At 36.4% G+C, this 15250-nt stretch overlaps 1 protein-coding gene across 4 annotated transcripts in view; it reads left to right on the plus strand.

Annotated features, from left to right (window-relative positions):
- Nucleotides 1–15250, plus strand: part of LOC114872611 (glutamate receptor ionotropic, kainate 2-like) — a 78038-nt gene that overhangs the window by 40753 nt on the left and 22035 nt on the right. For 3 of the 4 annotated variants that reach the window (XM_029179975.2, XM_029179977.2, XM_029179973.2), the window contains one exon: nt 9277–9387. In XM_029179975.2, coding sequence (XP_029035808.1) covers nt 9297–9387 — 91 coding nt within the window. In that variant the 5' untranslated portion in view covers nt 9277–9296. Of the gene's footprint in view, nt 1–5943; nt 6063–9276; nt 9388–15250 lie in introns of those variants that run through there. The other variant, XM_029179976.2, reaches the window with a different exon arrangement.

Below are 15250 nucleotides of genomic sequence, written 5' to 3' on the forward strand. Positions count from 1 at the left end.
ATATGAAAATAATATTTGAAGCAACTCGAAATCGTGTTACTTTAATACTCATAGATTTTAGTCAATCACTTGCGAATCTATAAATACGATCGATCGGAATTTGATCGAATAAAAACAGCGCATGAAAAATTTAGATTCCAAAAAAGCGGACTGCATCAGAGCACGGTGAACTGATTCTTCTGTCGTCCTGGCGGCGAGTAAAATTTCATACCTACGACAAAAGCATGGTACAAATTTAAATCGACGACAATTCAGGGAATACCACGCTCACCGTCAATCAGCTTGAAAAATTGGCACGTTCTTTCCTCCGCGCAAAAAAAAAGCAACGAATATTCACGGTTTCTAAAAGCTCGCGACGGGGGCGTAAAAATTAGAAAAAAAAAAAAATAGGGACACAAAGGGAGAATGTTGTCGGGTGAAATTGTGCTGGAATGTTGTCGGCGTTCGAAAAAGCATCAGGACACCGAGCTGTCGATAGGTCGGAAATTTGTACTTGTACCTGTGTGTCTGTCGTGGAAAACGAGGCCAACGGTATGTTTTTAACAACGCGAACGCTCGAGTTCTGCTTTTTAACGAACGTGATCCACGCAATTCTCGTGGAATAACCAAGCCCGTTTCCCTCCGTACTCGTTCAGAGCGAGCTTCGCCGTTCCTTCGACTCGGCAATTATGTTGGGTTCGACTGCAATTAAGCTCCAGTTCAGGCCCGTAAGTAGCGCATCTAGAGAGCTACTACTATTACCGATCAATTTATAGCCTATCGATATCTTCTAAGGGAGCCAGTTAAGGATCCGGTAAATGTAAATTGGCGACGAAGGGACTTGAGCCTTGTAATAATGTATCTATTGATCAAAGATAGAACGCAAAGAACCCATCGATCCGATAAAGAAAGCTCGGTAAAGATCTGAGAAGAAATTTTCTTCACAAAGTGATCTGAAAGATGAAACCGAAGATTTTAGATGGAGATATGCAGGCTTTGTGCAAATTATATTGCAATTAGTTGAATTATTGACAAGCAAAGTAGCAGCATATTTTAATTTGTAATTTTAAGCTTTTCGTTTACCAGCTTGCATAAATAATATAATATTAATGTTACATCTTGCAATTAGGTCGAGGATCACTGCCATAGCGTTCAAGATGTTAAAATTATCCTACCGAAAGCTTTCTAGCCATCCCCTAATTACTTTCACTTCTGTCATCGTTAAAAACCAGCTTCATAGATGGTCACATATTACACCGACTAATTAGAACATTCTAATTTCTCACGCACCCCTATTTTCATCCCCTACTCGTATCCCTAATTTCAATTTCCTCGTGTGCAATAATTTATCCCGTACAACTACGATAACCATAAGAATCTGAAAATGGTCTGAAATTTTCTTTGCTCAAACCAATTTCACCCTTTTCATTCAAAGGTGCACTCTCTCGTCTGGTATATATTTCCTCTTTTTACTACCTTCATCTTTTTTTTCTTGATTTATTTGAAAAATCAAGATATTCATAAACCAAGCCATGAACTGAAAATTCCAGCAAGTTGCTCGATGAACTTCAGCTGATATTCAATTTCTATAGAGGGCCTCTCACGAGAGTGGTTAGAGTGGCGTTTCTTGAATCGGTACCAATGGCCGAATTCGTTTCGGCGTGTTTAAATCGAGTCCAATCCTACTCGCAAGCATTTCGCGGTGGCTGAACCGAGGATTCGCGCAAAAAGGAGAGTCGATTTTAGAATGACGCTCGGATCGGCCACCTGTTCTCCATCGAGCTTGTTCCCATGACTGGAACCGTTCTCGTTTTCCTTTTTCCTTCCAATCTGCTGTGCACCTTGATTTTTCCGAGCTCTTCTATTTTGTATACAAAATGAATCACCTAGCTTGAAAACATTTTATTGTTAGATCGATTGAGATTTTTTTTTAAATAGAACATAATATAACTTTATTGAAAGCCATGTGATTCAAATAGAAAGAAACAAAGCTCTCCTTGATGAAGGTAATATGAGTTTTTGACGTCAAATAATATAACTTTATTGATTAGAACAACCTTTTCAAATTGCCTTCTGAGAACTACTGGTATTGTAATTCCTTCACCCTGCAGTTAATTGAAAATTTATAAAAAAAACCTGCAGTAGCAATATTGCTTGTTTTTACAATGGTACTTCACAATTTATCTCGATTTCCGAACGTATTTTTGTAAACAAGTTGCTTTTTTCGCTCGGAAAATAAAAATCCATTAATTGGGGTTACTTAATTGGAACATATAGTTTCTGTGTGCTATCCATCACCCCTTATATAGTAAAATCTTTTACTTTATTTTATCTCACAATTATTTTCTTCTGTGATTATACGTGTTATTATTATTGGAAACATTTTACTACCGTTAGAAATAATTTTTAAAAGAAGAGGTGGTCAATGGATATCGCCCGAGGACCTTTATCCATTACCTGTGTAATTGCTTTACAAACTACAAAGAATAGAAAGAAATTTTCACAGAGAAACAGATAAAGAATTTAATTATGGTGATGCAGTGGAATTAAATGAAATACAGCGCTGCTAAAATTCTTACAAATATAGAGAAAGAATACCTTGCTGCTCATAAAAAAAATAAAACTAGTGGAGTATACGATCTGTCTAACATTACAGACATTTCATTCGGATGGAAGAATTCTCTGTGAAAACGATTTTATTGAACATTTCAAAAATAACGTTGCAAAATATGTATGGAGTTTAACGATTGCCTGATACGCATGAGGAATTTTTACAACATTTCGCTGATAACTGCGATAAAATTGTTTCACAGCTTTTAAAATCGCAAATTGCGACTCCTACGATCGTTCTACATTATTCAAAAGGGGTCGTTTGTAGCAGCAACAGTGGGAATATCGATGGCAAAAGAAGGTATACGCTGTATTTGAAATCTGATTTCGTGCACGCCGTGAAAAGAATTGAAAAAAAAAAAAATTGCAGTGTCAAAGGTTTCGAGAGGAAACAGAAATTTTTGACTTCCATGTAACATCGGCAAAAAATAGCTGACTGGAGTTTTTAGAGTATTCATATGAAATGCAAAATGTGTCTGTCGCCATTGTCATCGATGATGAAGGTTTCGTTTCATATTTTTGTTCAAAGGATATTGATTATTTTCTTTCTCTATCTCTGGTTTCATTTTACGTTTAAAAAATTCTGCCTAAAATTCAACCAAAAATTTTGATTTCAAAACAAATTTGTACCTCTTTAATTCATTGAATGAAAATTGATTTAAAAAATGGCGCAGACGTTGCTTTCTGATAATTGTTCGAAAAGGAACAGTAAGAGGATGAAAATCGGTAGAAAGCAACCCGATAAAAGCTGACACAATAGGTAGTGTCAATTTTCACAAGTCAGCTACTTTATTTCTCGGCGACTCGCTTGCGACAAAGTACACAACGCGAGGAAAGAGCGTGAAAATAGTTCTTTGATGTCAATTACAGCTACTATAGTCCTGTTTACCGTGCTCCGTGTCCCTGAAATGGACCTGCCTGGTTCACCCTTTCAGATTTGTTTACAATCAAAATTTTCCACGCTTCCTTCCATCGAACGATGAATTTCATTGTATAAAATTTGAAGTATAATATTATTCTTCATCAATGTAGCTTTCTTATTTTCAAAATAATATATTTTCAAGATCTATGAGAATTAGTAGATTCTATCCTTTAATTAAAATAATACTTTTACCCATATTAAATATATTCTACTGGTCTCCAATCTATCATTGCTTTCAAAGTTAATATTTGCATCCAATGTGTGTAATATCTGTGCAATTAATCGATAGAAATTTCTGCTGTGTCTACTTATTAAATAAATTGTTGCGTTCAACAAATACGATTCATATTACATTTAATTATTACCAAATGTAGGAAAATACGGTATAATGAATTCGTTCAGCTGTAAAACACGATTTCCACGAAACTGTTATACAAATAGCCATTCTATTACGCTTCAATTCACATGTATTGTACTTATTATCATGGTCTTCGGTACCATTATAATCGCTACCATTACTAGGACAGTTATTATTGTTGGGTTTCTAATCTGGTCGGCTGCAAGACGATTTCTAGACAATGATGGCCATCTTCTTGTATTCAGAGGATGCATCATAATTATTATTAATTTCAATACTATTCAATTATCACATTGTATGTGTTAATCATAATTAAGATTTTCCATAGTATGATTGGTTAAATAATAAACTAGAAATTTGCTGTAAATAATATTAATTAATATTTCATAACAAAATTGCAGAAAAATAAAGCGTAGAGGAATGCAAAATTTGTCTGTTTTGTGAATATAAAAACTCGGTCGACAGCTTATTAAATCTGTGTACATCCAATATGAAGCGATAAAACAAGAACGAAGGATAGTACGTGTTCAGGCGATAAAAGCGTGGATTTCTTGGCCTTACCCTTTATCAGAGATGCTTTTTCCCTGGATAAACAGCTAGGATGGATAGTTGACTAAAATTTTCCATGCTTCTGTTGATCGTGCTATCAACGCTTGCGTCGTTAAACTAATATCAAACTGGGTAGAAATTCGAAAATCATATCTCGTAACGAATGTCCTGTCGAAAGTTTCTTCTCTTCGCGTTCGTGTTGCTTGAACCGTTTCGTATTCGTTCGTTATTTGGTTTCGTGTGATATACGATCAAAATCGTTGTTTAAACGACTTAGAGAAAAGTTTTTGGATTCTTTATAGAACTATAGTAATTAGTAAGATTAGTTAAAATTTGAGGATAATATTCTTTTGGAAAATACATATTTATTTTAATATAATTTGCTTTTAATTACAATTATATTATTTTAAAATTTAGTAGCAAATTGAAAGTTTAAATTGAAAAAATATCTCCTTAAGAAATTACTATCGTAATGTACTCGGTATAGCCATTCTCACTGCGATTATCAAGATCCTAAAGTTTTAATTAATCGAACCTGCTGAACTTAGAAATAGTAGAGTTCGAAGAAAAAATGAAATGCCGTCTGGAATGGAGATTGAATCTGGAGTTCCATGAATATTGAAACTTTAACAAGGGAAAAGAGGCGTATAGACATTTCCACCAATAACGTCTCAATTAAGTTCCACCTCTCAAATATGTCGGGAAAGTATGAAGAACGTGTTATGAGCACAACGCGAAAGCAATCATTGCCTGCCAATTTAAACTTTCACGGCTCTATTAGATTGCCCGAATCAAAACTTTGAAATTGAAAAAAAAAAGAATAAAAGACTAATTCAACGAACCCAGGATTTTACAAAATTTCGTGAAAATCGATGAATAAATTACACTGAAAGTATTTCATGAATTGGTTACTGTCGGGAAACTTGGGAAAAAAGTTTTCCAAATTAATTATCGGTAACGAGCACTGTAATTAAAATCGCATATGTCCGTTGAATATAATATTGCAACAAGCTTTATTAATTTGTTCTATACGTAATGAATTTGACTTGATACATAATCCGGCGAAATTATTGCTTTCGCTCTTGGAAATTCGTAACTAAATTAATAACGTTCTGTATAATTTAGATATAAAACTGTGGAGAAGAAATGTATGCATAGAGGAAGAATTATACTTAAAAAAAACATCCGTTTCATCCTCGCGTTCTTTAATTAAAGCAGTAATTACGATTAATTTAGTCGACCTCGAGCTATTTAGTTTTTAAATTTTCAAAGGATGAGATCTAGATATACATGAATATTACTTTTAATAATTCATTGGTTAAAAAAGAAAATTGAGATAATCAAGGTAATTCGTCAATCTTTATCAGCTTCAGGATCCTTTGAGTCATAATAGGTCAGTGTACCGAATAGAATCGGTACGTCGCTCGAGAAGGGATAATCCCTTTGCCGAAACATTCGAAATATCAACAAACGACGGTAGACGTGCCGAAGCGCGATCGTACATTCATTCGTTCCCGAGCCTTCCTCGAGTCAAGACACGATCTGCGAGCCGAGTAAACAAAGTCTTTCCAGTTCTAATATAGTTTCACATTCCATCAGTTGTTAGTGCGCGAACAACAATAAAACTTCGTAGCAATACTCAATGTAAGTCTGTAGTATTACAATTATTTTTATATCTTAAAATAAGTATTAGACAACTTACTCTACTTACTCGCCCCACGTATTTTTACCTTGACCCCAATACTCTAATTTTGATATTATTTTTTTCTAATTATACGATGATTCTAAGTTTATAATAATCGTACACGATCCTACGTATTCATTTCGAAACGCTGACCGTATCCGTTCTAAATCAACGCGACTAGCTCTCTTCATCGAATATCGATGAAGATAATTACGATAAGATACGAAAGTCCATCGACACACTTAATATGGCCGCTGGCGTCGCAACGACCCGAGGAAGGAAGAAACTCGAGGGATGAAAGAGTCAATTGAATGAATTTTCACCGGTCGCGCGGGTCATTACGGTTTCCTGTCCCTTCTTTACCCTCTCCCTTGGCGAGAACGACGCCTTTAATGAACGTTGACACAGATTTTGAAGGAGCCAAAGAGTAACGCGCGGCGAGGGCTGTTTCTGTATCCGATAAAAATCGCACCCCGTTCAAATGCCTGTCGGCTTGTCTTCATCTTGACCCTTTTTTTCTCCAATTCAAATTAATTTTATTATACTTTATGCAAAAATATCGAAACGATACCTGATCGTTCCATATAGAAATGTGTTAATTAGGAATTTAGATGCCATTTTATTTTCAATTTATGTGTATGTATTTGTATGTCCAAGAACACCGATGTACAAAGAATAAAAAATAATAATTTCTTCATTTCTCGAGGAAATTATTTTGTAGAAAGCGTCTTGTCGCGCATAATTACTTTATAACGCTGTGCAAGACACGAAACACAGAATTTACCAAGGAAAAATATCGCTCCTACAGAAGTTGCTTTATTCAACTTTTGTTTACAACGATGTTCCGATACTTAACAACACAAGTTGTAGCGTTTTCTTCGTGTTATATGATCATGGTTAACGTTTGAGACTCGAAACGATCGAAGTTTCGCAGAACCCTTCATTTCTGGCTCGTTCGATTTGCAAGAAACTTTCCAATGTAGCGTAAACTAAAATTCCCTCGATTTGTTTAGTTTCAATATTAGGAGAGAGCGAAGCATTTTCTGAAATCCTTCCGGGATTTCGAACGAAAATTCTCAAAATTCCGTAGCTCGTTTCGTTGGCGCACTCTCATTTCCATTGAAATACTTTGAGGAAATTTGATGCATCTACAAAATGGTTTAACGATACTCTTCGTTTTATTAAACGGACTTTTACGGTCTTGTTTACATTCGAATTCTTAGTTAGCATTCGAAACTATTTCAAAGAAAAACAGTCGGATGGTGCATTTGAAATTTTTTATCTTCGACGAATTACGATTTGTTTTACAATGAAAATAAAATTTGCAGACAGTAAAATGCTAATACATTTTAAATTGATCGTATAGAGAAACTCATGCTTTTTCTATTTTTTAGTTTACTTCAAATTACTGAATACTGCACATATATTATCCTCTGTGCAGGACTTATTCAATTATTTTTGAAACCCTCTTATTAATCACTGTATCTCGTTTCACAAACGACAAATGAGTTCCCCGCGGATTAATGTAATCTGTTTTTCAAGGAAGCTTTTATCCGTCGGAAATTCCATTACGTAATTAAAACAAGCGCTTACAGTATTTCTATTCTTTGTTCAATTACTATTTTCATTTAAAGTCACGTGGGGCGTTTCTGACTTTTTCATATATTCCATGTCACGAATAAGAGCTGTCAGATCTTCCTATGAGTATCGTTCTTTTAAATAATCAAAGCACCGTTTTCAATAAGAGCTTTAGCAAAGGGTTTATGTAGCCATTTGCATGAAACTTTAATTTTTCACTTCACGTAGCGCAAGTGTTATTTTTTTACACTTTTCTGTTATGAATTTTCATCAGACTTTTCACTTTTCGAAAAGGGTCACTGGTAAATATTTTCGAATAAATATTATTCTTGTATAAGAATAAAAGATTTTGGTTTAAACGAGAAAAGGAAGAGAGAAAGAGTTCAAACTAGTACGAACATAAAGCCTGTAGTGTTATAGAATAAAAAGTATTGAACAACCCTTGAAAGGATGAAAAAAAGCTGGAAAAGAAAATCTAAACGTGTGATTTCTCGTAAAAAAACATATCAAAGAGCAAGCAAACAGCTGACAAACGGGAGCAACGTGTGGTCACGTATTTATCCGAGATACTTTTCAACCATTTTCAATGATCAAAGAGCTTTCTTGCAGTCCAATTGATAGCAGTAAAATCGCGCGGACACACGAATGCACCGATCGTATTCGAGAAGTTGATCGTAAAGCGAACGTGACAAGTTCTCATCCCCTGTCTCTTAAATTTGGACACCAGAAAAATCCTCATGCTATAAAATACTTTGCTTTCTGTCCATAAAAATCCTGAATTGTTTTATCCATCAATAGTGATGTGAAATGGATCAACCTAGAATAGGTACAAACGAGTGAAATAAATAAAAATTGTTTGCAGAAAATATGCGAATTGTAGTTTACATTGCAAATGTGATGAAAAATAAAATCTTGAAATGCTCATTTAAATCAAGGGACTCGTTATTTAAAACACAATCGACGATTGAAAGAATAAGTGGAAAGGAATTAAAATCAGGAAAAATGTTTGGCACAAAACTCGATCAACGGAAGAAATACGGGTTTTTTTTTCGCTGCAATCAATGCACGTTGTAAAAACTTGGTCGCTTTCAATTCTATCCGTAAAATCCACCGTGATGTAGACAGTTAAAAGATGAATCGCTATTCATTCGACACTCATTGCACCCGATGCAATTACCAGCCGAGAAACGTTAAGTGGCGAAACGGTGTAAGGGTTGGTATACGTCAGTTTTCATCGTGAAATTTCGATTGCACCCAGCTGGGTATTTTTTCACGGATTCTTTACTGGAAAAACGATTCTATCGCCTGGAGTGACGATTTTCCGTCAAACAAACCATAGCTCTCTCGACGACTTTTTTTTATTGTCGACGAAATAACATTTATGCAGTTTTTGAATTGCATTCTTGTTAGGTAACACTTTTTCGTAAAAGATTTTCCATGATATTTTTTTTTTTAACAATTATTATGCAACGACCTGAGATTTAAGCCTTTGTTTGAATCCTTTTTCCAATTTGACGAAATCAACATAAACTTGCAAATCATTTTAATAATTTTGTACTTTTTTTTACTAACGAATTCTTTTATTGTCTATATCAGGATTCTCTTTCGTATCAACCATGGGCCGAATATTGACGATCTCGATCACCATCATCGCTTTATTGATGACAGTGCCAGAAAGTCGTGGTGCATCCCGAGTTCTCAAAATTGGTGAGTAATAAAATGAAGTCAAATTATCGACTACAATTCATACTTTCAATTTAATCAATTCGATCCAACGAAAATTTACCTAGTAATTAATTTAGCAGCTACAAAATTTATCAATCCCCGAAACATGAAATAACTTCCGGTCTATGCCAATTTCCGTTGGATCGTAACGAGCGTTTCACGAATGTCGCGACTGCTAAAAGCAACTCGCCGTTAACAAATTTCGGGTTTAAGCGAACAGCGTTCCGAATTCTTTGGAGACGAAAAAAGGGACGTGCCGAACGTGTCCAAATTAAATTTCTACCTGTTCCGAAACAAAAGCTTGTGCAAACAAAGAAGAAAAAACGAATCTTCCCTTTTTCCAACAGCGAAACAATGCGACTTATTTTTCACGCTGACTCGAGCTGACGTGCAAATGTTTTTACAATAACTGTATTGCCTCAACTTCTACACATGTCCCGGACAAAAGGAATCTACAGTCCGTTGCACGTTACTAGATGGGGTACCCTCTTTTTTTTTTTATTTTCTTGTTAAACTCAGGTAATTCGTCAGTCGAAGTGCGTCCGATAACAGTGTCTCGTAAATTGCTCGTATCTCGACCCAGTGCACTCGTTGGTCGGAAACAGGGTGATGCTGTTTGCACTTTATAGGCGTATTACGCGACTGCTCTTCTCACCAAGTCACGTATATGTACTGGGTGGACCAAAAATCTAATGATAGTCAAATATTTCAGAAGAAATACATTTTAGAAAATTGTAAGGTTCGAGTAGAGTTATTAGCTAGGATTATTAACCCTGAGAGAGATGTTTAAGGAGCACACCTAATTTTTTCATATTTTCAATTGAAAAAATTTAATATACAATGGAAAATTGAAATATTTCAATTTTGAAAATTTGATAAGATCAAACTCAGTCTTCAGTTCCAAAATTTAACCAAGTCATCCTACTTGAGCCTTACTATTCAATTTTTCTATTTAATATTTTTTTTTCTTCTGTAATATTTGACCATTCTCAAATTTTTGAAACACCCTTTACACGTAGATACATAGCCGTGGGTTACCGAAGAAAGCGTTTGTCATAGCGGCGACTTAGTAGAAATTCCCCTTATGAAAATGCCCAAATATTTAGAGAAGAACGAATGGCTTTCATAAGGGCTCTGTTCCAGCGTATGCAGTAGCTGCATTTACCATGATATGTACACACCGGTTGCACACATTCGTGCGCAACCGTGAGCCGCGTGAATACCTTGGCAGACTGAATATTTCGTTGAGTAGCCCGGCCGAAAATCCCGCGGAATTCATCTACGCGCGCGAGTAGACTCGTACTGAAATTTTCTTTCCACCGAGAAATTATTCCCGGCTTAATTCGAACGAGGGAAAGAATTTGCTCGCGCCTATGTTTTGGACGCCCTTAGTTCGCTGGGAAATATGTGTTTAATTAAAGCTTAAGGTGTCCGTGTAACAAGGTGCAGAATTTAGTTGTATTTTACATGGAAAACATTTAAAGAATTTAGAAGTTCTTCTAATTTTTGCTCAAAATCAAAGCTCGTATACTTTGCGATACGAAGAGACAGAAAATGAGCAAATATGAAAAAGAAAATTTCTGATGGATTCTGTGTCGTCTCTTTCTGATACCTTGGAATATGTTGATACCATCGAATGTGAACTTCAAATATTTGAAACTTTGCTCTTCTGCTTGGAGCATTTGTATGCTTGTCGTACAAATACACCCCTGCAATGGAATAAGTTTTGAATTGCTGGCTTGCTTGTACCTTTGCACTCGCGTATTTTCTTAATCCAACAGATATTGACAGACTTCGCTCTCGAATCATATCGCATTACATCTGATCTCTTTACAACATTAGTAACCTTCAGATCGCAAGTACAACATTCAACCGATGTAATAAAAGCGTCAAATGTAATTACAGTTTGAAGAATGTTTCGTGATACGAGATAATGAAAAGTAGTACGATCATTAATCACTGTCTCGTTAAAATTACGATATCGTTTTACTCGATGTTACGGCCACTTTAAATTATCATTGATGGTCGGATAATTAATTCGATGGTTTTGCCGAAAATATTTAACCGTGACACGAAGCTAAGACAAATAGGATCCTGACCGAACTGTCGGTCTGAGCCATTTCAGCTCTACTTGCTTTAAGCGAGACTGCATTCCGTATGGCTGACTATGAATGGGCCATTCTACTTGCCCAAGTCGGATCCTATTCATCAACGCGCTGCAATCGAACGACTTCACTACAAATAATGAAATATTCCTCGATTATCTATCACCGTTTAAGACGCCACCACAACGATTTATCATTGAGAAATTGAATGGGTTAGAGTAGATCTGTTTTGATAAGAAGTCTCTCTCGATTTCATGGCATGAAAGTATATCAATTTAAAATTTGAAATTTAATAAAAATAACATGAATATTTTTAAGATATACTGATCGATTTAGTTCTTTTGAATTTTAATCCTCGGAGAGGATTAAGATTCTTGTATATATTTTTTAAGTTTGAGTCTCGATTGACCCAGACTCTGCTGTTCGAGGGTTAAATTTTGGGTTGAAGTTAAGAAGTGCTATTTTGCAGTACTTTTATCCCATGAAATCATGTATAGAAGCCAACGTGCTCGTATAGGATTTGTTTCCGTTGTTTCACGAGTCACGACTAGGGAAAAATTACTAGTCATTCGAAGGGCCTCAAGCCCTGCTGGTCGATCCTCTAAAATTTCCAGCATGCCAGCACGATGTGACTGTAAATAAGGATTATATTCGCGTACATGTCCAGCGTATAAAATTATGCGCTGTGCGTGCCGTTCGATCGGACAGCTTTACGACTTGACCCATAATTTCGAACGTACTCCAATAAACAAACATCCAAATGATCTGCAATTTAACAATGATGAAATTAAAAAATTTCCAATCGAGAATCTCGAACACTCGTATTTTCACTTCGAATCAAAAGTCAAAGTCTGAGCTACGAATCGTCATTCATTCCCGTCGAGCTTTCTGCATAGTCAATGTTTATCGATGCAAAAGCGAATAGCAGGATGAAAACAGAAGGGTAGAGAAGAATCGATTGAAAAGAAGGTAGGCGAGGCGTTTGAAGGATCGTCGATTTCCTGCTCTCGAACAGCTTCGCGGGTAGCCTCCTACCGGAAGAGAGGAGCATGGTACCAGGTAGCGACTTCCTTTTTCCCTCCCTCGATGGTAGCCACTCTTTTCAAGCACGACGTGCCATCGTGAAAATGCCCTTCCTAGTAAGTGATTACTTCCTTTTCAAACGTGTAACCGGATCGGGTATGCGTGCACCTTCATTCAATGGAGTTGAGAGACGCTCCTTTTCATTGCTGTTTCCCGTAGAAAAACTGCCCCTCCTCCTCTCTCGTGAACTTTTGATAACATTATTAGAAGTTGTCCCCCGACGACTCCAAGCTGATGCTGTTCCTCGAGCTGTTTCCTTGAAAGAGAAATAAAGTTAACACGGCAGTAAAGTGAAACACACATTTAGAGAAATGGAAACGGAAGTAAGGAGAGGAGATCGATATTCAGTGTGTAGATAAAGGTGTGATATATGGTTTGCTAGAAATGTGGGAGTGGCGAGGATGTTGCTGGCATCGTTGACGGATGCCGACGTTGCTGGAAGTGATCTGCGGTCCGTGCTGAAGAAAATACTGGCTCTGCAAACGGATACGCGAGCCGAGAACGTCGCTGTCATTCTCCATGCTGAATTGTTCTTCTGTTAGAGCTATTCGCAATTCTCTTCTGCAAGGTTTCTTATAATTCGAGAGTACTTGTGCTTTGAATTATATTCGAAAATTTGAAGTCTCAAGACTGAAGATTCACGTCCTTATTCTTATCTTAGTGCAGAGTAATTTCGATTTTCATAAGATTGATACATTTCGAATTCTTGCATTTTCATAAGATCACAGCTAGATGGTCTTTCGGTGTCCTTTTGGGTCGCTTTCTTAGCTGAAAGCTCCTTTCGTGGGGGCTGTAGGGTTGTCGTCGACCTCGGGACAGTCTCCTCCGGGGGTTGGGGGTGCAGAATCGTTGTCCAGTCCTTCCGTCGCCTCTACAGACCCGGTTAGGGGTTAGGAGAGCCAAAATAAACGCTAATATTGATATTTCAATAGTCTGTCGTCATATTGTAGCTTTGAGGATAAACGTTTTTTAAGCTTCCAAACTCTAATTAACTAATCATTTACCATTTTTACATGTACCATTACCCTAGAAGTTGTACCGACGTCTCGTGCCGTATCTACCCCCTTAAGAATTCCTATGTATCGAATGGAGACCAAAGTTTCTAGTAACAGTTTGGTTCACTTCTATCCACCTTGGGAATTGTAATTACTTCGTCGAATAATTTACAGGTATTCCTCGTACATGATAGCTGATCGTACCTCGTTAATTAAAGGCAATAATTAGTCCAATCACTCCCTATTCATACGACATACGCGACAGAAGGAACTTCGTATCATGTTTCATGATAATTATCTCATCATCATCCATAATTGTTAAAGAAAAGATTTCTTCCATACTGAAAAGAGAGATTATTTGTTTTATAAAACCATTAATTAAACCCATATAAATATTTATGTATGTTTGAAATTTCCTAACCAAACACACCAAGAGTATTCGTTACCCCTTCTTTTGATGTTCAAACAATGTAATAAAAAAAAAGAAATTTCACAACGTTGAAACGTAATATCATTCCTCGTTTTTATTCTTTTTCATTATAATTCTTTGGCCGATATTATCGTTGAAAAAGATACGAAAGTTTCCTATTTCGTCTTATATTTCTCGGTGCGCTTTGCTCCCTTTGCGTCACTCTATTGCAGCCTCGATAATAGCACGGCTAAGCTCGACTTTGTGGATAATAGTTATAAGTTTAATTAAACCAGTTCTTCGTGGCGCAACCCTCCATTCTTCCTTAGGGATATCGTGCCGTGAGAAGCGAGGATGATTCTTGTATCAAAGAAGAAAAATTACGGGACGCGAAGCATCCTTTCCCGTTTACCAAGAAATTCGTTGGAAAATAGAGAGGCAATCCGACTGCATCTACAAGCGAATTTTAATTGCCCTTTGAAACAAAGGAAACCGTCTCAAGCCTGTACAAATTTTCAAGTTTTCTTCCACGATTATGACATTATCGAGAACAGGGTTCTTCGCCTTTTAACAAAAATATTTTTTAACCAGAATCGAGATATAACATGAGGTAGCATAATCACCTCGAATATCTTTTAAGTACAAAGCCAAGCTTTTATTCCAACAATGTAACAAGGAAGTTGTTTAATGTTCCTCGAAAAAGGGTGCGGAAACATATTCTTTGGTTTCATCCACGACCATTTCGAGGCCGGCTACTTCGCAAATGCAATAATAATCGAGACTACGACCGCTTTAAAAGTTTATGTTTAGAGTAACGTCGCCCTCTTCTCTCGTAGATACCACGGTCTTAACGTCTCCCTATTCGCGACGTATTCGCTAATGAGACACCGGTGGGGATTACCAGATTACCTTAATTTTTCTTCATTTCGGTAGAGAAAATACTTAAACGTGGCCGTTTCATTGTGTACATTCGAAAGTTTCATCGTAACCACGTTGGTTACGCGAAAGTTTTCCATTTCCTTTGAGAAAGAAAATCCCATTTTTAAAAAGGACACCTCGTAAAAATTCACGAGAAATTTTTCCAAACAGACGCTCCACTTTTGTTCGGCTTTCCCATTCAAGATGGACACGATCAATTCGTATTAGATTATGCAGCCATGCATTCGATCGCTCGATTATCGTCGAATTTTAATGAAGTTATGAATAAAACGGTATAATTACAGCAGGTAACCGCAACCACCAAGCGACAATTT

The sequence above is a fragment of the Osmia bicornis genome, chromosome 13 (assembly GCF_907164935.1).
Source record: "Osmia bicornis bicornis chromosome 13, iOsmBic2.1, whole genome shotgun sequence".
Lineage (NCBI taxonomy): Eukaryota > Metazoa > Arthropoda > Insecta > Hymenoptera > Megachilidae > Osmia > Osmia bicornis.